The 26,993-nt window shown below is 39.7% G+C and overlaps 1 protein-coding gene across 6 annotated transcripts in view; it reads left to right on the top strand.

The window, feature by feature from the left end:
• LOC125463480 (alpha-1,6-mannosylglycoprotein 6-beta-N-acetylglucosaminyltransferase B) overlaps nt 1-26,993 on the top strand; it is an 875,834-nt gene that overhangs the window by 832,242 nt on the left and 16,599 nt on the right. For all 6 annotated transcript variants that reach the window (XM_059653747.1, XM_048554765.2, XM_048554763.2 and 3 more), the window contains one exon: nt 11,224-11,340. In XM_059653747.1, coding sequence (XP_059509730.1) covers nt 11,224-11,340 — 117 coding nt within the window. The remainder of the gene's footprint in view (nt 1-11,223; nt 11,341-26,993) is intronic.

The raw sequence follows: 26,993 nt of genomic DNA, 5'->3' as shown, positions 1-26,993 counted from the left end.
TTTTCATCTATGTTGCAAGGTATAAAACCAATGCCAACTGGACCCATTCATTTTTCATCAGAGAAAAAAATCCTTTCTCAACTCTGAAGAAGGGTCACCAGACACAAAACATTAACTTTGCTTTCTGCCCACAGATGCTGCCACATCTGCTGAGTTTCACCAGCAATTTCTGTTGTTGTTTTTGTTCCTTTTTCTTGATTTTATAACAAGCATTTTTCTTGCCTCTTTTTATGGAGTCATCGCAGAAAACAAATCTGAAAAAGAGTCCCAACCCAAAACGTCAGCTTTCCTGTTCCTCTGGTGCTGTCTGTCCTGCTGTGTTCCTCCAGATCCACACTGTGTTATCCCTGACTCCAGCATCGGCAGTTCTTATTATCTCTAAACAAATTAGAACCCTGTTTTTGATGATTCACAGGCCACCAAGCATACCCATCCACTTAATTGCTCTTTGCCCAGCATTACTAAACAACAGACAAATGGAAGTTAAAGTGCTGGATTTTCATCATTAAGGCAGATGGAATGACTTGAAGTTCCCAGCTTTGTCTACTCATCCCAGTTAAAACAGGCTGCAGAGACACAACTTAGATTTCCATTACTACCTCCCCAATATCGCCCCTGTTCCCACCACCACACCTTCCCCGCCCCGCACACACACGCGTACGCACACACACGCGTACGCACACATACACATATATATGTATACGCACACACACATATATACACACACACACATATATATACACACACACACATATATATACACACACACACATATATATACACACATATATACACACACACATATATATATATACACACACACATATATATACACACACACACACATATATATATATACACACACACACATATATACACACACACACATGTATATATACACACACACACATATATATATATATATATATATATACACACACATATATACACACACACACACACACACATATATACACACACACACACATATATATATACACACACACATATATATATATATATACACACACACACAAATTCCCCTTGCCCCTTCCATGCCATCTCGTGCCTAGGGTGGCATAATGAACCTTAACTGAGAGCTCAGGTATCCCTGAGTTACTCTATAAATTTCACTGTTTATTTACACAAGGTAAAGAGCTTGCAAGTGATTGAATTTTCTGCTATTGAGATTTTAGGAGGTATGGATAATTGACAGTTTTAATGAGCTGTAGTGACAGCAATTTTTATGAATATATGCAATTGTCGCTGAGTTCTATACAGATTATATAGTGACTAAAAGGGCATGGAGGTGCCATAGATTCACATGGATGGTATGAGGTGCCATGGTTGAAGGGATGGAGGGACATGAGATATCACGCAAGACATATAGTGCCATAGGATGAGAGGGCAGGAACATGGCTTGGCATGGGATCACAATTAAGACAGTTCTGACTTGTCTTACAAAAGGTTCCTTCATCCCGACTGCAGTTCATGATACTTTGGAGGGCTCATGAGCCTCGAGTCCTTTAAAATCTGGCCTGACTCCATACAAGTTGAGGAGCATAAGGACATTGCTATCCCTACAAGGTGTTGTCTACATTGGACATCCAGAGTCCAGGCTCATGAACCAAACTAGGCCACACTTTAAACAGCACTAATTAAAAATCAAAAACCCTGGGAATGAGGTTGGAGATCTTAAAGTCGGATCCTGCTGTCATATTCATCTGTTCACCAAGTCTCCCAGGCTGCATGAAAACAAATACGTGATTTTTGAGAATAAAAGAAAACAAAATTGCATAGGTCGAAATTAGACCTCATCCTACCCAGATAATAGATGTAAATGAGGAAAAATGAGGCCCAGTCTAAAGAAACATTACACCCCAAGGATGTTTGTGTATATGAGTAGGCATGATATAAATTGTGGTTTGAACTTTTCCTTCCATTCCATCCTTTATTTATGTAACTGAAGGACCTAGTCTCTAGTTTAAACAGTCTTATAGAAAGTTATCTGCAATGATTAGAGCAGGGATTGGATTTGTCCTTCTCTGGGTTCTTAAGCAGCTACTGCAACCTCAGAACAACAACAACTTAGATTAAGAGAAAGCTAATAAAAAACTTTTTTAAAAACATCCATAAATATTTGGTGTGAAAACAAAGGGTATAGGAGTGGTTCTCCTAAGCCACTGCCTTCATAATCATCCACCACACTAGTACTGTTGCCTTCAACTCATACTGAAAATGCATTTGACTGGTGATGACATTTGCACAACATTTGAAAGTATTTTGCAGAAGAGATGTATGTGGAGGAAGGACAGATGTTGCCAGCTCACCAAAGTAGTGTAAACGAGAGCCAAGAACCAACATTGAGGACACCTCAGACCTCCTGTTTGGGGTAAATGCCTTGTGCACTCTATTGCCAGCCCAAAACCAATTATGATCTTATTATGCCTCACTAACTATGATCCAAATTTAATCTCTACAAAGGGAAATGATAGTAAGAGTTATTTTCCTGCCAGTTCCCCCTTGTGATTTTTTCTTATTTTGTATGTTGGATAACTCTGGTGTTAACGAGGCAGCAAACATTGTCATACTTTCTCTGAGAAAGAGGTAGTGTGCTTATTTAAAACTTCACAGTCCGGTGATTGTCCTCTTAGTTAACAAATTCCTGAAATCAGAAAGTGTACCATGACCATGCGAATATCAAAGTGTTACAAACACATAAGAAACAGGGGCAGATGTAGCAAATTTGGCCATTTGAATCTGGCTCAAAGCTGGTCTGATTTTGTTTTTATTTATTATTTCATGTGATCATAGGCAAGACTAATATTTATTGCATATTCCTAAATCCTGCTGAATTGAATTGCTGGGCAGGCCATTTCACCGGTCATTTAAGACCAAATCACATTATTGTGGATCTGGAGTTACATTGAGATAAGGTCAGCAGCTTTTCTTCCCAAACAAGATGGGATTTTGCAACAGTCAATGGTAGTTTCATGATCTTTGCTATCACTCATTAGGTTTCAATTACAGATTTGATTAATTGAATTTAAAGCCCCCAGCCATTTTGGTAATACATGAACCTATGCCCCCAGAACATTATTTTATGCCTATGGACTACTACCCCAGTGACATTACTATTACAGCACCAACTTCCCATCATGGCCTTCACTTTCCTCCTGTAACCCTTGAAACTGTGCAAAACAAAAGTCTGTCATTCTCAGTTTTGATTATATCCAATGATTTCAGCTTTCACAACTTTCTGTTAAAGAGAATTCCAAAGATTATCAAGTTTCTGAAAGAAAAAATTCCTATTCAACTCCACTTTAATTGGGATCCCTTTATTTTGAAACTGTATCAACTTGGTTCTAGATCCCCTCACAAGGGAAAATTTTCTTCCAGCATCATTTTGCCCTACTATATGTTTCACTAAGATCACCTCTCATTATGTGATCACACATAGAATAATATTTGCTCATGCAACATCCCCGATTGCAAGAATGAGGATTTCAACATAAATATGTGTCTTGGATCACAAAGTGTATCCAAACGGTTCTTTCGATTCAGTTAAATGTCGTTAAGAGAAGAGTCAACTACATAAATTTACTTAAATATGAACATCTATTAAGTGAAGAAAAGAAAAAATAACAATATGTCTCACGCCCTTCAGCCCATTGGGGATTCCTCGATCGATGGCTGATCTAGAGGCTAAGGTTCATTCCTGGAACCATTCCCGATCCTGATCCGAGGGAAAGTCCAATGATTTAGAACAAAGCTCTCTCTCTTGTACAGCATAACATGCAGCAAGTACAGAAAAAACAAGTTGATTGGGCCATCTTTGACACGTATAGGAACACGAATCGCCATCTCATGAACGTCATCAATAATTCGGACCCAACCTAGACAATCCACCCTGATAATATTTGACAATGCATGTTACAATTGCCAATGCAGACTTAAATCAGATAATAACCATCATCAATACAAGCAATACAACAATAGAGTATAATCAGATTAATGATCATAGTGGGCCTTTGGTGACCAACCTTAAATATACCCCTCCAGTGATGTACAGTCAAGGCTGAATCAACAAGTCATGTTAACATTAAATTCGCTTTTTGCCACTTGCTTGTCAGATCCAATAAAACTAAAATTGAGAGGAGTCCATGGAGGGTTAGCGTTTTCATGATCATGCTTATATCACGAATATTCTTTACTACAGCCACGACACAACCACATCACATATATTTACATGCAACCTTAATCTATTCCAGCTCCCTTTGTGGGGTCGAGGACGTGTTCCAGCTGCTTGTTGGTGATTATGTGGTGAGGGCCATTAACACCTGCAAGAGAGAGAGAGAAGAAAGAGACAGTGCCAGACTAGCTGGCTGTTAGTCGATTCCTTTCTGTTCTGGCATTTGGATCTTTCTGTGCACTTTCATTTTAATTACTGCTGCCATATGACTGAGACAACTAGAATATAGTCAATATCTTTTTCAGTTAATCTATTTACATAATTTGCTCTAAAATTCAATATATTCCAGATTCAAGTTCCTTAATTTGCTTTTTTTGAATCCTCCAGTTCCCTATCCACAAATTACCTCACCAATAACAGTAAAATAACGTCAATCATGATTTCAAAATTTCTCCAGCTCTCTGGAGTATATGCATCATGTAAATACTCAAAATAAGATATCTGTACGACATCTGATTGGTCCTTTCACTCTGTCCACTACTAGTCCTCCCAGAGTCCATATTCTTTCAATTCTGTAACACTTTGACATCATAATCAATCATGGCTTTTATTTTGATAGTAATTCTTTTAACAGCTCTTTCACTAATACTACTTTCATTGTTTTAGTCAGTTTCTCCATGGATTATGTGTTAGTGTCTTACTGTTTAAACTGTTTTTCTGTTCTTCAAGGCCACACTAATCCTTTTGTCAAATAGGTCTGAGATTGGTTCTGCAGTGCATATTTCTTTTTACTGTGTATTCCCTCATGTCTGTTACCTCTGAGGTAACATTCACTTATGCACACTTACATCAGTATCACAAGACCATGCATTCTTGACTCCCATTTGACCTTATCAAATGATCTATGAGGTTTTACTTATTTCTCCATGTATGGTCCTAATGCCTTGGATAATAGCTTGATCACCAATTCAGTCTCTCATAAAAAGAAAGACAAAGGATACAAACATCACCAAAAGAAAGCTGTCAGTTTGTGCTCTCATCTAACTGTCTTTTTCATGAAAATGCATTTTAACCTCAATTGCGATTTCAATCCGTGATTCTAATTTTTTTGTCTTCTGGCACCAGTTTCCACCCTTAACTACTTCGTCTCATCCAATTTTACAACATAACTATCACCACCTTCTCGTTCCAGATTTCTGGAGAGATTTGTAGGACATGAAACATAATCACTTGACATTATAAAACAGAAGTCAAACTTTTCTGTTTGATTTTGGCAAAACATAAATCAATTATTCTTTATCTAAGAAGACCCACCTTTTTTTAAAGTTACTTGACAACTCATTCTAGTTATACAATATATCACAATATACATTTGTCTAAATTCAATATTCTGTTCAGTCCCTTAAAATGACTAACCATTTTTTATGCATTGAAACCATTGAGACTTTGTGCATGCATTTTATAATTTCCTAGACTCCCTTTAAGTTTTCAGGTAACTATTCCATTTAAATATCTTAGAATACCAGGGCATGTCAGTCTTAACATAGTTTTTGTCATGATGTCCTTAAGTATATCTAGGCTCAGTCGTTTTGAGATTCTTGATAGTCAGTGCATTTATTTTTTTCACAGTAGTTCTCTAACTACTGAGATGCATTATTGATGAATGGCTCGATGAGTTGAGGGTGCCTCATCTTTCACTGTATTGTGACATTGAAAGTCTGCAAACAGGTTCAGTATTCAGTATCTCCAATTTCTGAATTAAACTCCATGAATTCCACTTCACCAGAATGGGCTCATTAGGATCCATCTAATATGGATTCAAAACATGGGTGGGGCATAAACTCTTGTAAATAATTATATTACCCGTCTCTAGTCCTGCAAGGAATTAAGTGTGTTATACTTTAAGAAAGGAAAAGCCCACCTCCTTTGTTAAATTCTTCTTTTTTAAACTCCTCACCTACAGAGAGTTGCATTTCCAACACCCCACTTTTCCTATCACTTGGATATTTTTAAAGCAAAGTACATTTACAATGAGTAAATCTTATCATCTGGAATTAAAGATTCAGTCAGGTGTAAAAACAATGTTTGGAAGTTCACTGTGGCCAGAAAATGAAAGTTCAAACATGGTAATTTTATGGAATTAATATTTACCCAAGATTCTTTCTTCAGTTCAAACACAACATGGAGCCAATTACAAAAGGTAAACTTTTATCTAGCTTCACAAATCAAATTTTTGAATCAGCATTTTGTTGCCAATTTTTGCACTACACAAGCACTGGTTTCTTAAAAGGACATTACATGAACCATACATTTTCTACACTGATACAGGCACACACTACACTTTTAAATCACCATAGATTCCCAACATACAAAATGACTTCAAAGCATCCTTAGATTTCAAACTCCAAGGAACAAAAACACACAAATTGCACACTTTTTTAGTTCGGTGTTTTTCCCTTTCCTTAAACATTTTCCTGAATCCCATCCTCATCATAAAAAATGTCTTGAATCACAAAGTGTACCCAAACAGTTCTTCAGATTTGGTTAAATGTAGTTAAGAGAAGACTCAACAACATAAATTTACTTAAATATAAACATTTCTAAAATAAATAAAATGATTAAAAAGAAAGGGAAAAAAAATAAGTCTCACAATCTTCTGCCCATTGGGGACTCCTCGGTCGACAGCTGGCCTGGAGGCTGAGATTAATTCCTAGAATCATTCATAATCCCAGTCTGAGGGGAAGTCCAATGATTCAGAATGAAACTCTCTCTCTCATACAGTGTAATGAGCTGCAAGTACAGAAAAAACAAATTGATTGTACTGTCTTCAGCATGTACACGAATGTGAATCACTCATGACAGGACTGATTCAAGTTCATGCAGCTGTCAAATATCATCAATTCTAACCCAACCTATACAATGTGAGTGACACAAATATTGACACCAGAAATAAAAGTCTGAATTTAGCCAACAATAGCTATGGTTTCAAACTACAATTGTTGTTTGTCCCTGAAACAATTCAGAACATAAACGATAAAACAGGCTATACTTGCTAATCAAACAGTTCACGTTTGACTTCTTAAGACTATGAGATCACAAGACATAAGAGCATGTCAGCCATTAAGCCCATTATGTCTGCCCTGCCATTCAATGAGATCATGGCTGATCTAATAACCTCAAACTCCGTTTTCCTGTGTTTGCCCCATAACATTTGATTTCCTTGCTGAATAGCAATCTGTCTATCTCAGCCTTGAATATACTTAATGATCCAATCTCAACAGCCCTTTGTGGTAATGAATTCCAGCAATTTTCTACCCTCTGACAGAAGGATATCCCACTTTGTCTCTGCCTTAAATGTACAGAGATTATGCCCACTTGTCCTAGACTCTCTTACAAAGGGAAACAGCCTTTTTGCATCTACCCTGTCTAATCCCCTAAAAATCTTGTATGTTTTAATTAGGTCAACTCTGATTCTTCTAAATTCCAGTGAGTACAGGCACAATCTACTCAACCTCTCCTCATAAGACAGCCCCTCCATAGTTGGTGTCAGCCGAGTGAACCTTCAGTGGACAGTCTCCATGCTGGTACATCATTTTGGTAAAGCCAAAAATCCTTCATAATATTGCAGCTACACTAGTGTCTTGCAGAGTTTCAGAAAAACCGTCCTACTTTTATATTCCATTCCCTTAGAAGTAAAGGACAAATTCCATTTTCCTTCCTTATCACTCACTGAACTTTGATGTTAGGTTTGAGTGATTCACAAATAAGAACTTGTCCTGTTCTATAGCTTTCTGTGTTCTTTCACCATTTAAATACATTTTAGCTTCTCTATTTTTACTGCCTAAATGTATAATCTTACATTTTCCAACATTGTCTCCATCTTCCAAGTTTTTGCTCACTCACTTAATCTATCTATATGTCTCTACTGAATCTTTGTGTCATCCTCACCATTTGCCTTCCCATCTACTTTGTGTCATCTGTAAACTTGGCTGCAGTAAGTTCACATTCCTCATTCAAGTCATTGATATATATTGGGATTAATGGTGGCCCCAGCACTGATCCCTAGGTCACTCCACTAGTTACAGTTTGCCATCCTGAAAATGTCCCCTTATCCCAACTCTGTCTTTTATGAGTTACTATTTATTATCCAGGCTACTGTACCGTCACCAGCATCATGGTCTCTTTATTAGCCTACTCTGTGGTACATCATCAAAAGTCTGCTGAAAACCCAGGTATATTACACCTATATCTCCCCTTTATCTCCATGATTGTTACCTCCTCAAAGAATTGTAATACATTCTAATATATTCTAATTCTAATTTCCCCTTCATGAGCCCATGCTGACTCTACTTGATTATATTATGGATTTCTAAATACTGTGTTATTAAATCCTGTCTATTAGATTCTAATACTTTCCCAATAACAGATATTAAGCTAATTGTCCTAAGATTATCTGATTTTTGTCACCTTCATTTTTAAAATTAAGTTGTACTGCTCATGTTCTGCAAGTAAATTTGAACATTTGAGGAGTGTTCATGTTATTCTTTACCGTGCACAGTATTGATATAGAATATGACACATAAAATATTGTTGAGAAGAATCTCACACCTCAGTGATTGAAATTGAGGGTAATGGCGATAAAGGACAGACTGCTTTCAGGACACTGGAAGCCTATTCAGTCCTTATACCACCAATAACCAAACTGGCTGAGGGTATTTGTTCAACACTCTTCAATGTATTAAAGAGGCTCATGTGCATATTCTGCTAAAATGGATATGAATAAATAACATACACACACACACACAATCAGAACCCTAATATTATGCCCTGAACCAATGTACAAAATTATCAATTCTAACGTAGTGTGCCTGGAAATGGTGGCACAAAAATTGATGCAGCAGGCAAATAAACATTTACTGTTAGCAGTGGTTTTGCTGTTCAAATTGAGATGTTAAAAAGTATCCATGCTCCATTCCGACCCAGGTATCAAAGAATCAGTATTGGTATCTGTGTGCTGCCTTAATCAAACATAGTGAACAATTCTGAGATTAATTGCACAATTATTGAAAAGGAAGTGCAATTTTCAGTAGATGAATTCAATGACAAGTTAAAGGCAAAAAGAGAGATAAAGAGAAGGAAGATTTAATTAAAGGGAAATAAGTGTTTGTCACTTTACCAAAACCTGAAGGATGAGACTCCATAATGGTAATGGTTAATTTTCGGCGCCTGTGAAATTGTCTAGAAATCTAGGAGCATAGGAATTAGGAGCAGGAATAGGCCATTCAGCCCCTTAAACTTGCTGTACAATTCAGTAAGATCATGGCTGATTGCTTTATGGTGTCAACTTAACATTTCTGTCTGTCAACCATTACTCTTGAACCGTTTGTCTATCAAAAATCCATCTAATGCTATCTTGTTTTAATTCATTTCTCAACAGTTCTGGTTACCACATTATAGGAAGGATACGGAGTCTTTAAAAGGCTGCAGAAGAGGTTGGACAAGCTTTAGTTGTTTTTGCTAGAGTGTAGGAGGCTAAGGGGTGACCTGATAGAAGTACATAAAGTTATGAAAGGCATGGTCATCGTGTTTTTCTCGGGATGGAAAAGTCAAATACTAGGGGGCATATGTTTAAAGTGTTTGGGTAAAGTTTGAAGGAGATGTGCAAAGCAAGCTTATTTTTTACAGAGGGTGGAAGGTGCCTGAAATACACTGCCAAAGGAGATGGTAGAAACAGATACAATATCAATAATTAAGAGGCTTTTAGACAGATACATGAACATGCAGGGAATAGATGGATGCAGACCATGTGCAGGCAGATAGGATTAGTTTAAAATGGCATCATGGTTGGTACATACATGGTGAGGCAAAGGGCCTGTTCCTGTGCTGTACTATTCTATATTCTGTTTTGTGTTCTTAATTAACCCAACCAGCATTATATTCTGGGAAACGAATTCCACGATCCAAGAATCATCAAAGAGAAAAATACTCTCCTCTCCATGATGAAAGTGAGAATCCTTATTCTTGAATCTCGTCCCCGGTTCAGTTCTCCCCCACATGAGAAAACAAGCTCTCAATGTCCACAGTGTCAAGGCCCCTCAGAATTTTATATAAAATTACCCCTCATACTCAAAATTCCAACAGGTGTAGGTCTAATTGTTCATTTGTTCTTCATAAGACAAGCCTTTCATCCCAGGAATGTGTCAAGAAAATCTACCCTGAACTGTTTCTAACTCAATTGCAATTTTTCTCAACTAAGGACACATGAAGTCTAAGTTTGGCAAACAATAGCCATGGTGTCCATTTACTATTATATTTTATTCATTTAACCTGTTTATGATTCCTTTGCAGTGGTCGGTTAGCTCAGTTGTGTATATGGCTGATTTTCAACATAGAGTAGCAGCAACAGAGTGAGTTCAATTCCCACTTCAGCTGATGTTGCCAGGAAGGGTTCTTTATCACAATATTTCCCCCCCATTTGTGCTGACCCTAATATTAAACAACCACCAGTCACGTCTCTCTCTAATGAAAAAGCAGCCTTCTGGGACTGTGGTGACTTTACGTTTGCAAACTCTCCAACTCTTGTGGACAACACACTTTCTTACCTGTCTTTGTGATATCAGAAAATCCAACTACCATACTCTTGGTCTCTTCATCTAACTCATTGAAATGGAAATGAATAGTGATGTCCTAGCATTGATCACGGCAGCATTTTACAAGTTATAGCCTGCCAATCTAAATTGCAGTTAAAATGGCAGCAATGCAGTCATGTATCTGCTGGGCAGGTGTAGAAAATTCAGCCACTCCAATCACTCAATTGGGAAACCATACAGAAATTTGCTATTTTCACAAAGTTAATGGCAAAATATTCAACAGTAGGCTTAGATGTTTTGGTTTTTTGAGCATTTGCCTCTCATCTGAAGTTGGTATGACAATTCCTTGTAAATAATATAAAGCATTATTAGACTCGCCATTATCTTGACATCAATTTTTTGGGAAAATATTGCTGAATCTATTGTTTTCTTCGTTTCAAGGTTTCCTCACAGCATCCATACACTGACTATTTCATTGGGAAACCATATGTATGGACAGTAGATTTCAATAACACAGAGGAACTGGCATCGGCTGTAAGGTCCATTTTAGCAACCAAGGTATGGTTATATTTCAGGACAATCGAAAGAAAGAAGAAAGAATTGCATTTAGAAAAAAACATTGCATAATGGTTCATGATTCCAGACTGGATTGATTGGTTAAAGCATAACATTTGAAGGTCTCAGGGAGGGAATATCTATATCTACAGATCTCATAACAGCCCTAGCAACAATGTCTAACAAACTAATTTAACTTGTACCTAATTGCTCCCATGGTGTAAACCACGTCTTGTTATGACAAGAGTTTCTTCTTGTTGAGACTCAATAGTGATTGATCCTCTACTATTGTAAACTAAATAGGCTCTTAGATGAAGTCAAAGGAAAGAGGATTAGTGGCAACATCATTCTACCCACAAACAACACATTCACAAACACCAGATATGCTAAAGAGTTTCACAGCCAATTGCATGCTTTTCAGTTGTAGTCACTGTTGTGTTGTAGAAAACTCAGCTACCAAGCTACGCAATAAGCCCTCACAAGCAACAATGTGATGATGACCAGATAATCTGTTATTCAATGTCAAGTCAAACATGGAAAAGAAAATAAAGAGAAAGATTGATTAATTTATTGATTGTTGTCACATGTACCGAGATTGATTGATTGATTGATTTATTGTTATGAGGTTGTTTTGCATGTTGTACGGGCTGATCATACCATACAAAGTGCAGTAGGAAAGCAGAACAGGGTGATAGGAAGTACTGCAGATGCTGGAGTCAGAATCAATACAGTGTGCAGCTGGAGGCACACAACAGATCAGGCAGCATCAGAGGAGCAGGAAAATTGACATTTGAGTTTGGGACCTTTCATCAGGACTGTGGAGCGAAAGGGAGCTGGGAAATAAATATAGGGAAAAAGGGTGGGGTTGGGAGAAGGTAGATGGGATGACGATAGGTGGATGCAGGCAGAGGCAGTGGGGATTGGGCAGTGGGAAAGGTATGGTGAATAGTTGGGGAAGAAGATGGACAGGTTGTGTCAGGTCGAGGAGGCAGGGTTGGACATAGGATGAAGCCAGGGATGGTGAAATTTTAAAACTGGTGAATTCTATATCAGGGCATCAGGCCATAGGCTCCCGAGGCAGAATATGAGGTGTTCTTTCTTGTCTGCATGTGGGATCATTGTGGCACTATAGGAGGCCCAGAATGAACATGTCACCAAGCAAGTGGAAGGGGAAATTAAAATGGTTAGTGACTGGAAAGTGTTGTCCACTATAGTGTACATAGTGCAGATGCTCTACAAATCGGCCCCCGAGTCTACGTTTGGTTTCATCAATGTAGACAGTGCTACATTGGGAGCAATGGATACAGTAGACCAGGTTGGAGGACGTACAGGTGAATCCCTGTCGGATGTGGAAAGTTTGTTTTTGGTCTTGGATGAGATGAGGGGGGAGGTTAGGGACAGACATTGCACCTCCTGTGGTTACATGGAAAGGTGCCGGGAGTGGTGGCGTTAGTAGGTAGTGTGAAACAGACAAGGGAGTCATGGAGTGAGCAGTTCCTACAAAAGGTAGATGGGGTGGGGAGGGAAATATCTCTTAGATAGTGGGTTGGATTGCAGGTGGTGGAAGTGGCAGAGAATGATATGCTGGATGCGGAAGTTGGTGGGGTGGTATGCTAGAACCGGGGACTCTAGTCTTTATTTTTGTTGACAGGAGGGGGTTTGAGGGCAGAAGTGCGGGAAATGCTAGAGATGTGGTTGATGGCATTTTCGATGAATGGAAGGGAGAAGTTAAGGTCCTTGAAGTAGGAGGATATCTGCAATGTCCTGGAGTGGCACGCTCCATCTTGGGACAAGATACAGCAGAGGCAGAAGATTTGGGAGTAAATGATCACATTCTTGCAGGAAGTGAGAGGAGGTCTAGGCATGGTAGCCATGGGAGTTGGTGGGTTTGAAAAAGATCTTGGTGCTGAGACAGTTACCGGAGATGGAGACGGAGAGATTCAGGAAGGGGTGGCGGGTATTGGAGATGGTCCAGGTGAATATGAGGTTGAGATGAAATGTGTTGGTAAAGCTAATGAACTGTTCAAGCACCTCATGGGAACACGAGGCAGCGCTGATACAGTCATCAAAGTAGCAGAGGAAGAGGTGCAGGATGGTGCTGGTGTAACAGCAGAAGAGGGTCTGTTCCACGTATCCTATGAGGAGGCAGGCATAACTTGGACCCATATGGGTGTCCATAGGCACTGCTTTAACTTGTAGGAAGTGGGAGAAGTTAAATAAAAAGTTGTTGCGGGTAAGGATAAGTTCTGTTAAGCAGATGAGGGTGTTGGTGGAGGGGGTCTTGTTGGGCCTGTGGGTGACAATCTACAGGGGGATACAGGCTTACAGGGACTGGGTGTCCTCAGTGAAGATGAGGTTTTGATGGCCAGGGAATTGAAAGTCTTGGAGGAGGTCAAGGGCTTGGGTAGTGTCCCAAACTTAAGAGAGGGCGCAGTAGTGGTATGGTGTACTGACCTCTATATCATGGAGGCCAGGCACCAACTCTCTGACATCTCCTTCTACTGCCTTGGCGATTATGACCCCACTCCTGATCATAAAACCATCATCTCTCAGATCTAACATAATCTTATCACCTCTCATCACAGCCTCCGATATCATTGTTCCTCAACTCCAAATCTTCAGGTTCTATCTCCTTCCCTAAGTCCACACACCCTGTCTGCCCTGGTTAACCTATTGTCTCTACCTGCTTCTGCCCCACTGAACTCATCTCCGCTTACCTTGGCTCTGTCTTTTACCCCTGGCCCAGGAACTCCCCACTGACATTCGCAACCACAGGATGTGCCACACCTGCCCCTACACCGCCCCTCTCACTTCCGTCAAAGGCCCAGGACAAACTTTCCATATCTGATAGGGGGTCACCTGTACATCCTCCAACCTGGCCTACTGTATCTATTGCTCCCAATGTGGCCTCCTCCACATTTATGAGACCAAACGTAGACTTGGTGACAGATTTGTAGAGCATCTGCGCACTGTCCAGTGTAATCAACAACACCTTCCAGTAGATAACCATTTTAAATCTTCCTCCAACTCCCTGTTGACATGTCCATCCTGGGCCTCCTCCAGTGTCACAGTGATGCCACACGCAAACTGGAGGAACAATACTTCATATTCTGCCTCAGGAGCCTACAGCCCAATGGCCTGAACATAGAATTCACGAGTTTGAAACTGTCTCCAACCCGAGCCTCATCCCATGTCCAACTCTCCCTCTCATCCCTACCTGCTTGACCTGACACAACCCATCCATCTTCTTCCCCACCTATCCGACCCACCTTTCCCACTGACCACTCCCCACTGCCCGTAACTGCATCCATCTATCACTATACCACCTACCTTCTCCCAGCCCCACCCCTCCTCCCTGTAGTTACTTTCCAGCTCCCTTAGCAGAACAGGGTGCAGAATGCAGTGTTACAAGGTTTTCAAGTAGATTTGTAGCTCAGGTTATGGTTGTTGATGTTGGTTGGCTCGCCGTTTGTTTTTCACAGTGTTTGCAGTGATACAGCTGCAGAGAAGGTGCAGAAAGAGAGAGAGAGAGAGGGAGAGAGAGATCAGAAGTAACATTTGAGAAGCCTAATCAAAAGTCTGATAACATTGGGGAAGAAGCTGTTCTTGAATATGTTTATATGTGTAATCAAACTTTTATATCTTCTGCCCAATGAAGGAGGGTGAAAGATAACATAACCGAGGTCCGATGGGTCTTTGATTATGTTAGTTACTTTCCCAAGACTGTCGGATGTCCAGATGGAGTGAATGGATGGAAGGCTAGTTTGTGTGATGGACTGGGCTGTGTTCACGACTTCCGTTATTTCTTGTCGATGTGGGAAGAGTACTTGCCATTTCACACTGTGATGCATCCAAATGGAATGCTTTCTATCCTTTTATTCATTAACGGGATTAGTGTGTCGCTGGTTAAACAGCATTTATTGCCCATTCCTAAATGCCCAGATGATAGTTCAGAGTCAACCACATTGCTACGGGCCTGGAATCACATGTCGGCCAGACCAGGTAAGGATGGCAGTTTCCCTCCCTACAGGACTTGGGTGAACCACACGGGTTTTTCCTGATAGTTGACAATGGATTAATGGTCATCATTAGATTCTTCATTCCAGTTATTTTATTGAATTCAAGTTCCAATATCTGCCATGACAGGATTCGAACCCAGGCCCACAGGACATTATCTGGGTCTCTAGATCAACAGTCCATTAATAATGCCACTGGGCCATCACCTCCATGAATGTGCATTCTATGGCTCATCAAAAAAAATTGGTAAGAGTCCTTGTGGATATGCCAAATTTCCTTAGCATCCTGGAATTAGAGACATTGTTGTGCTTTCTTTACCATTGCGTTGATGTGTGTGGACCAGGGCAGATTGATGATCATCACTCCCAGGAACGTGATGCTCTCAACCATCTCCACCTCAGTAGCATTGATGCAGACGGGGTGTGGCCTCCAATCTGCTTCCTGAAGTCCATGGCTAGCTCCTTCACTTTGTTGATATTGATGGAGAGCTTGGTGTCTTTATACCTTGCCACTAAGCACTCAATCTCTTTCCAGTATTCTGTCTCAACATTGTATGAGATCTGACCTACAACAATGGTGTTTTCATCAAACTTGTAAATGGAGTTAGGCAGAATTTGATCACTCAGTAGTGAGTGTATAAGAGGAGTACAGTAAGGGGCTGAATACACAGCCTTGCGAGGCAGTAGAAATATTGAATTAAATGGACATAAAAGGTTTGCCATTCCATATTTTATATGCTGCCAGCAGCAAATAAAATCTGAAGGAATTAGAGTCCACAATGTTAATTTTCAGTGCCACAGAAGTTGACTGAAAATCTAAGAACTTAGGACTTAGGAGCAGGAGTAGGCCATTCAGCCCTTTAGGCCTGCTCCACCATTCAATAAGATTATTACTGGTTGCTTTGTGTTCTCAACTCAACTTTTCTGTCAGTCCATCATAACTCTTGACTCTTATCTTTCAAAAATCAATCTAAGTCTGCCTTGAATAAATTAATTGATCCAGCCACTACTACATTCTGGGGAAGGGATGTTGATTGATAGATAAATATTGTCCAAGACACCAGAGATACGTCATTCAATAAGATAATGTATTTTCACGTTAACTTTTGACTTTAACAGATAATTTGAAAGCAGGAGGTTTAGACGATAAGCAATTCTTTTGACGTTATGCTTTGCTTTGAAATTGTCAATTAAAATGTGTAGGATTGCAAATTTTACATTGAGATCAATGATAATTCACGTAAGTGACTGTGGGAAAAATCATTTTATTTTGAGGTGTTGAATTAAAAGGTTTACTGAGCAAAATTTAATGTGAGGACTTTTATTTGGTAAGATGCACATATCTTAGTCTTACACATGCTGTTACTGAATTGCAATGGGAGAAATTCGGTGGGGAGAAATATACCCACAGGCAATTATTTTAGTTCTCTGATTTGTCTCTTTGTGAAAGGTAGTAATGGAAAAAAACTCCAGGCATCGGAAAATGAATACTAACTTTTGGAAATATTTTGTCTATTTTGCTCAAATATTGCAGTGAAATAAATATTGTCTTTTCTTTCTCTTTGTTTGCCAATAGTTTTAAGGAAAATATAGTATTGTGTTTCATTACATGTGCAGCTTTCATAAATGATTCCTGCTTTAATTACAATTGAAGTAAATTAGTCCCACTTCTTGTGGTTTAAATAAATAATTCCTGCCTTTGTCACAGCTCTTATGATAGATATCCTTGTTTTCCATGACCTGAATAAAGTTTTCCAAAATATCATCCTGTTAGACTAGTTCCACTTAGACATTTAATTTTTCAAACATTATTACTTTATTTTGTGGTTTGCAATGTTCCTGAGTTACCTTGGGTTACTATTTTTCTCATGGCCCTGTGGTTCTATTTCTGTAGTCGTGCCCCATGCTGCCTGATCATTCTAGTGACCTGGTTGATCTGAACTGTCAGTAATTCTTTTTAACTTCTCACTTTTCCAAACTATTATCAAAAATTTTACAGGTTCCCTTGACTGCCCCAAGATTTTACACTTGAATCATAGAATCACAAAACTCCTACAGTGTGGAAGCAGGCCATTAGGCCCATCTTGTCCACAATGACCCTCCACAGAGCATCCCACCATTCCCTATGCTATTCTCGTAACCTTCTATATCCCCATAGCTAATCCACCTAACTGACACATCAAGTGGACACTGCAGGCAATTTAGCATGGCTAATGCGCCTAACCTGCACATCTTTGGACTGTGTGAGGAAACCCACACAAACACGGGGAGAATGTGCAAACTCCACACAGACAGTCACCCGAGACTGAAATCAAACCTGGGCCCCTGGCTCTGTGAGGCAGCAGTGCTAATCGCTGATGCACTGGCTTGACTCACAGAGTCTGTAGTATCTGTTCACTCCTTTGAATTCTAACTCAGGCCACCGCCACACAGTGCAGTCTGTATTTGCTTTGAAATCACTTGTTCTCCTTCTCCGGGGAGCTGGTAACCCTCCTGTTGAAACACATCTCTTGTCAGCTCTGAATTACTATTCACGAAAGTATTCTTTTCATTGAGGATTGCCACAAAAGGCCCTTCTGTAGAGTTCTTAAATCTTCCGTTCTTCCCTGCTGCTGACTTTTATTTGAGAAGAGAACTTAAAGCTGTGTCTGAAGTTTTCACACTGCTGCTCACCATGTGTGGTATGGTCTGCCAAATCAAATCCAGACCAGTGCCTACCATATTAGACAGCCATGTTCACTGTGCTTAATGAGCAGCTGCTCACAACAAATAAAACAAAGGCATGCGGATGCTGGAAATCTGAAACAAAAACAGAAATTGATGGAGAAACTCAGCAGGACTGGCAGCGTCTGTAAATAGTAAACAGAGTTGTGGACTGGCAGTGTTAACTCTGTTTTCTCTCCACAGATACAGCCAGACTTGCTGAGTATCTTCAGCAATTTCTGTTTTTGTTGTTTATAGTGAAGGTTATTACCATCGTCCTTTTTGAGTGCAGGAAACTACATTGCCTGCTTGGTCTAATGTGGCACAGGAATAACAAGAATACTCTCTCGTCAACCTGATATAGTTTTTTACATGTCAGCAACCCATTACAGGGTACTTTGTTATTATACACATTCTTGCAGAGATTTCGAGAATAACCGAACATCCGGTGTCTCCTTTGAGATCCCTAATGTTCTGCCTACAAATCCATGTAACACCTTTCAATGTGCATGGTGTTTACAATACTAGTCAATAGCAATTCTTTCAGACCCATAAACAACAATGCTGCTCCCTGCAGATGGTTTGGTCATTTCAATGTTAATATGAGAATCTTGTACAATAGTTAACCAGTCTTCCAAATGCAACCCTGGCTGGCTGGGTCTCTTGGGGCTTAGAAAAACTGGCAACCTGTGAATGCAAGGACTGTTTCACAAGAACGATAGCTTTATGGTACTGTCTAAGGACTAAGAGAAATTTAAGTGCTTCTTATCTGCCAACCAATGTGATCTGTCTCCCTGATAACACAGCGTGGAGCTGGATGAACACAGCAGGCCAAGCAGCATCTTAGGAGCACAAAAGCAGATGTTTTTGGCCCAGACCCTTCATCAGAAAAAGGGTCTGTTGAAGGTATTAGGCCCGAAATGTCAGCTTTTGTGCTCCTAAGATGCTGCTTGGCCTGCTGTGTTCATCCTGCTCCACACGTTGTTATCTCAGATTCTCCAGCATCTGCAGTTCCCATTATCTCTAACCTGTATCCCTACTCATTTTTAACCTCCATTCCACCCCTGCAAACAAACTCTTGAACATATCCTGACCCAACCTGGAATTAAGGTCAGTCACCCCAGGATGCAAAGATTTTCCTTGTGTTCAGTTTTTCCTAAGATTGGAGGTCAAAGACCTGACTCCCCTCAGGAGCAATTGGACTTCTTCCCTAGATCGACATAACCCCTTACCCCCTCAACGTTAGCAGAATATCAACCATTTCTTAAGGTCTGACTGCATCCAGCAATCAATAAACATCTGCCCATTCTACCTCACTTGTTCCAAAGGAACTGAGAGCTTACTCACCTACTATGTACTATCTTACCCAGGCATTGTCCTCCCCACCTAGTTGCTGGAACAGGATTTCTGACTGGAAATATGTTGTGCAGTCAGACTCTACAAATGCATTGACCAAAATTCCCCCCCTGGCCTACAATACCTGCCCAGTAAATATTACTCAGTCGACCTGATTTCTGAATTATTAAAATATTTTGTTTCACCTTCCAGGAAAACTGCTTTGTCCTAACACCCATGTTTCAGTTATTTTCTCAAATCTATATATCTCTTCAATAGTTTCTATAACTCTGCAATGGACAGAACCCACAAACAAACCTGATTTTTGATCATTTATTAATTTGTGACATAATGTGGGTAAACAATATAAGCTGGTTACTCAGAGTGAAATTCAGCTTCAATGGGCTACACATCATGCATTCACATACATGCACAGATACCCCGATTGAGAATCTCAGCTTTTGCCATGCAACAGTTTTCCAGTGAATAATACCTGTTGACAGACATCCCAGCAATCGATCACAAAATGGGTGGTGGGAAATTAGCAGCCAATCCTAATTCCTGGTCAACTATTCTTAATATCCACTTCAATAAAAATTAGGTTTAGGCAGGGTGAAAAATGGACTACCGATTCACTACCACCAGTTTTGCAGGATTGCCAAGACAATTTCAACCTGTGTACCACTGGAGCACATTAATCATATTTCCCCAGGGTTTGGAATCTACAGAGCTGATGGTTTATCCTGCATTTTAAGTGTGTCCAGCATAAATATAATTTACATTAATGACTTGCATTTATGCAACTTGTGCTATCATTCTGTAATGAGCATAGCAAATCACGGACACATTGAATATTTTCAGAGGTTAGCAGAAAGATACTGAAAAAGAGCTCTAGGTGAAATCACAAGATCAGCACAACATGATTGTGACTGCATCGACATAGCACCACCTTTCAGAAAATTCAATAATTACGCTTTTGATCCCGCATGGCCTTGTATAATAAACTCATAAAATTAATCCAAATGCAGCCAGTGGTAATCGACCACTTGAAATTAAACCTGAAATGAAAACTATTGTTTCCTCAGTTGGAATATCATAAGGGTAGGGGCAAGAAGAACGATTGCTGGGATGTCTGTCAACAGGTATTATTCACTGGAAAACTGTTGCATGGCAAAAGCTGAGATCAGCCATGAAAAGGATGCTGATATAATTAGGAAACTTATAAAATTTGTCTACCTTCCCTCTGAGTACTGGTATGGATCAGCTTTCATTCAATCCATAAAGACTGGAGGTTTATCAACAAAAGATTATTAGTTAGAGCTTAGTCTGTATTTGATATCTTGTAAGACTGCACAATTCCAATATCCCTGTGTTTTCTTCTGAGTTATCTTTGGCTCTCAGTCAGGGTATCTGTGCATGTATGTGAATGCATGATTCGTAGTTAATATAACTGGGGAGTTACTGGTGCAGTGGAGTTCTGATTTTGTGGCAATAACAGAGACCTGGCTCAAGGAATGCAAAGACTGGATGCTAAATATTCCTGGCTACGAGGTATTCAGACAAAATAGAAGAACAAAGAAAAGAGAAAGGGTAGCAATATTGGTTAAAGAGGGCATTGCAGTGCTGAAGAATGAGGATTTCTCAGATGGTCCAATCACAGAATCAGTTTGGCTGGATCTTGGGAACTAAAGGGTATAACTGCATTGTCAGGTGCAGTCAGTAGATTACTGACTAATGGAAACAATGTAGAACAACAAATCTGCATAGAAATTACAGAGAGGTGCCAACATTATGGTGATACTTCTAAGGGGAAATTTCAATGATTCAATCATAAGCTGAGATATTTGGACTGTAAAGGGCTGGGAGGACCAAGTGTTCCTGGATTGTTTACAGGAGACCTTCCTGCAGCAGAGTGTCTCCAATGCCACAGGAAAGAATTCATGGTTAAACCTGGCTCTTGAGAATGAGTCTGGCCAAGTAGATCAATTGACAGTGAGAAACATTTAGGAGACAGTGGTCAGTGTACCATAATGTTTAAGGTGTTAAGATTAATGAATGACGCACAACAATTCAAAGTGAGAAAAATCAATTGACGGCGAGTAGACTTCAATGGCCAAGAACAGAGAAGCACAGGATTGACAGGAATTTGAGGTTGGCAGGAAAAACTGTCATTGAACAATGGGCTAACTTCAAAGAGGAGATGATCTGGTGACAGTCAAGGCATAATCCCACGATTGGGGAAGAATAAACAAATCTAAAGCTCCCGAGATGACAAAAGAGGTGGAAATTAAGCAGAAGTGTGATCATGATAAGTGTCAGGTAGAGAATGAAACTTAAAAATCAAGAGGAATATTGAAGGTTCAGAGGGGAGGTTTTAAAAAATTAAGAGAACCAAAATGAATTGCGAGAAAATACAGGCAGCAAACTTACAGAGGCGTCTATGTCCATGTCAATGGTAAAAGGGTGGTAAAAGGAGGTGTAGGTCAGAGTAGGGACCAAAAAGGGGATTTACACCTGGAGGTGGGTACATAGCTGAGACCTTAATTGAATAGTTTTCCAAAGTATTTGCCAAAGAGAGAGATATTACCCAGGCTATGACAACAGAGGAGGGGAACTCAGTCATTAGAAGAATCAAATTTGACAAGGCAGAATTGTCAGAAAGACTGTTGGTACTTGACAAGGCACAAGGACTGGATTTTAAAGGAGGTGAAAGTGGGGAATATAGAGCGCAGAGGCACAGGTCATAATCTTACAGTCTTGTTGAGATTCAGAGGAGATGCCAGAAGACTGGAAACTTGCAAACATGGCAGCCTTGTTCAAGAAGGTTGTAAATGCAAGCACAAAGCAATTGCAGACCAATCATTTTAACTTTAGGCAATTAATCGGGATAAGAACATAAGTAGGAGGAGAAATAGATCATCTGGCCCCTCGAGCCTGCCCCGCCATTTAATAAGATCATGGCTGATCTTTGAGACTCAGCTCCAATTACCCGCCCACTCACCATAACCCTTAATTCCTTTACTGTTAAAAATATTTATCCAGCCTTGCCTTAAACATACTCAGCGAGGTAGCTTCAACCGCTTCACTGGGTAGGGAATTCCATAAATTCACAATCCTTTGGGTGAAGAAGTTCCTCCTGACCACAGTCCTACATCTGCTTCCCTTTATTTTGAGGCAATGCCCTCTAGTCCTAGTTTCACCTGCTGGCGGAAACAACCTCCCTGCCTCCACCTTATCTATTCTCTTCACAATCTTATATGATTCTATAAGATCTCCCCTCATTCTTCTGAACTCCAATGAGTATAATACCAGTCTACTCGGTCTCTCCTCATAATCCAACATTCTCAACTCTGGAATCAACTGAGTGAATCTCCTCTGCACCCCCTCCAGTGCTAGTATGTCTCTTCTCAAATAAGGAGACCAAAAGTGCACACAGTACTCTAGGTGTGGCCTCACCAGGGCCCTGCACAGCTGCAGCATAGCCTCCCTGTTTTTAAACTCCATCCCTCGAGCAATGGCAGACAAAATTCCATTTGCCTTTTTAATTACCTGCTGCACCTGCAATCCTACTTTGTGCAATTCATGCACAAGGACACCCAAGTCCCTCTGCACAGCAGCATGCTGCAATTTTTTACCATTTAAAACATAGTCCATTTTCCTGTTATTCCTACCAAAATGGATGCTAGAATTATATGGAAAAAGATGATTTGATTAAGAAGAGTCAGCATGGATTTTGAAAGGGGAATCATGTTTAACAAACTTTCTGGAGCTTTTTGAAGAGGCAACTGAAAGGCTCAATGAGGCTCATCAACATCACACTGTTGATGTGGTGGACATTAACCTTTAGAAGGCATTTGATACTGTGACAAAAAACAGAATTGTGAGGAAAGCTAAGGTCTGCAGCAACATGAATATAAAATTTGCTGAGTGATATGAAACAGAGAGCAACGGTTAATTGATATTTTTCAGACTAGCGGAATGTTGGTAGTAGAGTTCAGTATTAGGGCCCTTGTCTTTCCCGATTACATGTTAATGATCTGTATCTTAGTGTGCAAAGGGTAATTTCAAAGTTTGCAAATCACACAAAACTTGGAAATACCTTAAACTGTAAAGAAGACGATGTAGAACTCCAGAAGAACATAGTCAAGTTGGTTGAGTGGGCAGATAGGTGGAAGATAATTTTCAATGTAGAGAAGTATGAGCTGTTGCATTTTAGTAGGAAGGATATTGAAAGATACTACAAAATAAGGGGCATAATTTTAACGGGGTGAAGGAGCAGATGGATCTGGTTGTAGAGAGACAGTAGGAACTGCAGATGCTGGAGAATCTGAGATAACAAGGTATAGAGCTGTATGAACACAACAGGCCAAGCAGCATCAGAGGAGCAGGAAAGCTGTTGTTTTGGGTCTAGACGCTTCTTCAGAAAATGAGTTTCTGAAGAAGGGTCTAGACCCGAGACATCAGCTTTCCTGCTCCTCTGATGCTGCTTGGCCCATTGTGTTCATACAGCTCTACACCTTGTTATCTCTGGATCTGGTTGTATATATGTACAGACCATTGATCATAGCAAGTCAGGTGGAGATACTAGTTAATAATGTGTACAGGATTCTCAGCTTAATTAATAGCAGCATAGATTACAATATCAAGAAAATAATGTTAATCTTGTATGAGACACTTGTTAGACTTCAGCTGGAATAATATGCACAGCTCTGGCGAACACAGTATAGGAGGAATGAGAATACATTAGAGACGATGCAGAAGCAGTTTAAAGAATGGTTCCAGGAATAAGGAACTTCAGTTATGAGGTTAGATTGAATGAAATTGGAGCCATTTTTTGTGGAGAGAAGTAGGCAAAGAGGTGATCTGATAGAATTTTCAAAATTCCCAAATGGATAGAATAGATAGAGAATCTGCTCTCACTCATAAAAGTATCAAGAACAAGAGGGCATGGATTTAAAGTGATCTACAGAAATGATAAAGCCTTAGTGAGTAGTTATACACACCCTGGAAGCGTGGTGAAGGCAGGTTCAATTGAAGCTTTCAGAGGGCATTGGACAGTTATTTGGATAAAAATACTGTGCATGGGTATAGGAGAAGAGCAAGAGATTGGAACTGGGTAACATTATTCATTTAATGAGCCAGCCCAGGCACAATGGGTTGAATGGACTCCTTCTATGCTGTAACACTTCTGTGATTCTCAGAAAACAAATATGCATGTATGTATATTGACATGTTTACACCAGCACCATCTGCTGACACTTGTACATTATATATTGAATATTGTACAGTTCAACAGTGTGCAATTATGTCTCTGCATTCCTGCTAAAAGTTGTGTAGTATTATCATAAGTCATTAAAACCTCCAGTTTGCTGTGCCTCCAAGGAGACATTTATCTTAGGATAAATGGAGAACAGATAGTCTTCAGAAATAGGACCATTTCCAAGCAACAGCATTCACAGGTACAATGAATTTGCAGCAGTCACAGACAATTTGAACATTCATGTATTGATGAGCACCATGGGATGTTACTTGACTGCTTGAATGGCAGTTGTCCTCAATAGGAAATGCAAATACTTTTGAAAAACCCTGCCAGTATTTTCTGCCAATTCATGTAGGTGCAGAGTTAAAGGTGTTCAACAGCATGTAAAAACAGGATGTTCATGTTTTGGGTAAAAGTGTCAATGAACCTCAAACTAACTGATCTCAGGCATCAACACAGAGAATACTAGAGAAACTCATCAGGCAGGCAGCATCTGTGGAGAGAAAGTTAATATATTGAATCCAGTATGACTCTTCATCAGAACAGGTATGAAGTTTGCTGCTGTTCCAGTGTAAACTGCTTCAATGAAATGACATGGATCCATCTGCTCCTTTGAAGGTAGAGAAAATCAGTTCATTAGATTACAGTTCAGTAGTGGGGCCCATGTCCATTTGTGTCAATCAACAGAAAATCACACAACATCCAATATGGCCATGTGATCATCCCACTGCTGCTTTTTCTCTTACATGTGATGCTCAACTGCAACAGTGGAATCCACCCCATAGTCTCCTTGCACACTTCTCATTTGTGAAGGTGACACAATTCTGTTATTCCAAATGGGCAGATTGCCTGAACAGTGAGTTCTGCTTATCATATTCTCTCCCTGCTCGACTGTTTACCTTTTCTTCTCTCACTTTGGATTGCAATATGTTGACATACCCATATATGAAACAGAAAAGTAGGGGTAAAATCTGTAATCACGATGGGGTGATGGTACCGTAACAAACTTAGCAGAGCACATTCCCCTGCTTCCATTAACTTCTGATTCCTGTCTATTTTGAACTCTGTGGTGAACTTCCTATTCTCCAGTCTCCCATTTCCCTCCCCGTCTTTACATTATGATTGAACATGAAACAGTCAGTATGAATGCTGCAGAAAGCTGATATTGGTGGGCAGGAGGAGCGGATCTTTATGCATGAGCGAAGTTCTTGTTCTTTTATTTTGCCTAGAAATTAGTGTTTCATTTTATATTGATATGAAGTTGGACAGTGTACTTCTGATTGGAAGGCAGGACATTAGAATTTCATGTTTGTAAGATGACGCAGTGTGTGGTCCCTTTAAATGATGATGTGCTTTTTCTAGGCTTGGCGATTAAAAGAAAATGCCTGTGAGGGGCACAGAGAGTTCTTGAAACTAAAACATTTGTATCAAAAGTCTAGCAACCTAGTAGATTTGTTTTGTTATGGAGGCAACCAGTTTGAATATCAGCCAATTAATTTAAAACAGGCACTTAAAGACTAAAAACCAAATAAATTTAAATCTGATGGCCTTGATAATCTAGGACCAATCCTATTGTAAGAATTTGACAGGTCATCAAGGGTATAAAAGAAGATGGTATTTGAAAATTGGTGTCAGAGCAACTGCCATCTGTTAGAGTTAATATTCCGCAGCCCTACAGAGAAAATCACTGGTTCATATAGAATTTTCTAAGCTTCTCAGAAAATCACCATCTGCTGAAAAGTATTGCTTCACTCTTAGTTAATAGTCCTGACATAAGAATTTGTCAGAGAGATGTGTTCCTGACTGAAGAACAACAGAGAAGGCACTGAACATTCCAGAAAATGTATCCTAGCTGTAGTTTTGAGTGTGTGTCTTGTATTTATTGCAATAGCATGCCATTACAATTTTGTTCTATTCAGGAATAGTTAGTAGTTAGGGGAGAATTGTTTGATTTGTTAGTAGTTTGGTGAAATTGTTCACTATTAGAGTTAGATGATCAAATTTTTACCTGTTGTCCATTTCACCACTCCTTTATATCAGGTTGGAAGTGAGAGGCAAGCTGTACCAATTTCCACACTTCCTTTAACAGATTATGAGGCAAGGTGAGTCTGTCTGGATGTTTCAGTCTTAGCTGTCAGAGGGAGAACGACGTCTTCTTCATAACAGCTTGGGGGATCAAATCTGGGATAAAGCCGATTCATGTACAAGATCTGAATGGATTTGGACAGATTTGAACAGATTTGGAGTACGAAAGGTCCCAGCAGATTTAAACAGACTTGGGGATTAGTGCCCTAAATCTTTAAATAAAACTGAGGTGAGAAATAGAAAGTTTGTTTAATTTT

This window comes from Stegostoma tigrinum, chromosome 22, assembly GCF_030684315.1.
Source record: "Stegostoma tigrinum isolate sSteTig4 chromosome 22, sSteTig4.hap1, whole genome shotgun sequence".
Classification (NCBI taxonomy): Eukaryota; Metazoa; Chordata; class Chondrichthyes; order Orectolobiformes; family Stegostomatidae; genus Stegostoma; species Stegostoma tigrinum.
Note: the sequence above shows the minus strand (reverse complement) of the source record. Positions and strands in the feature narration are given on the sequence as shown.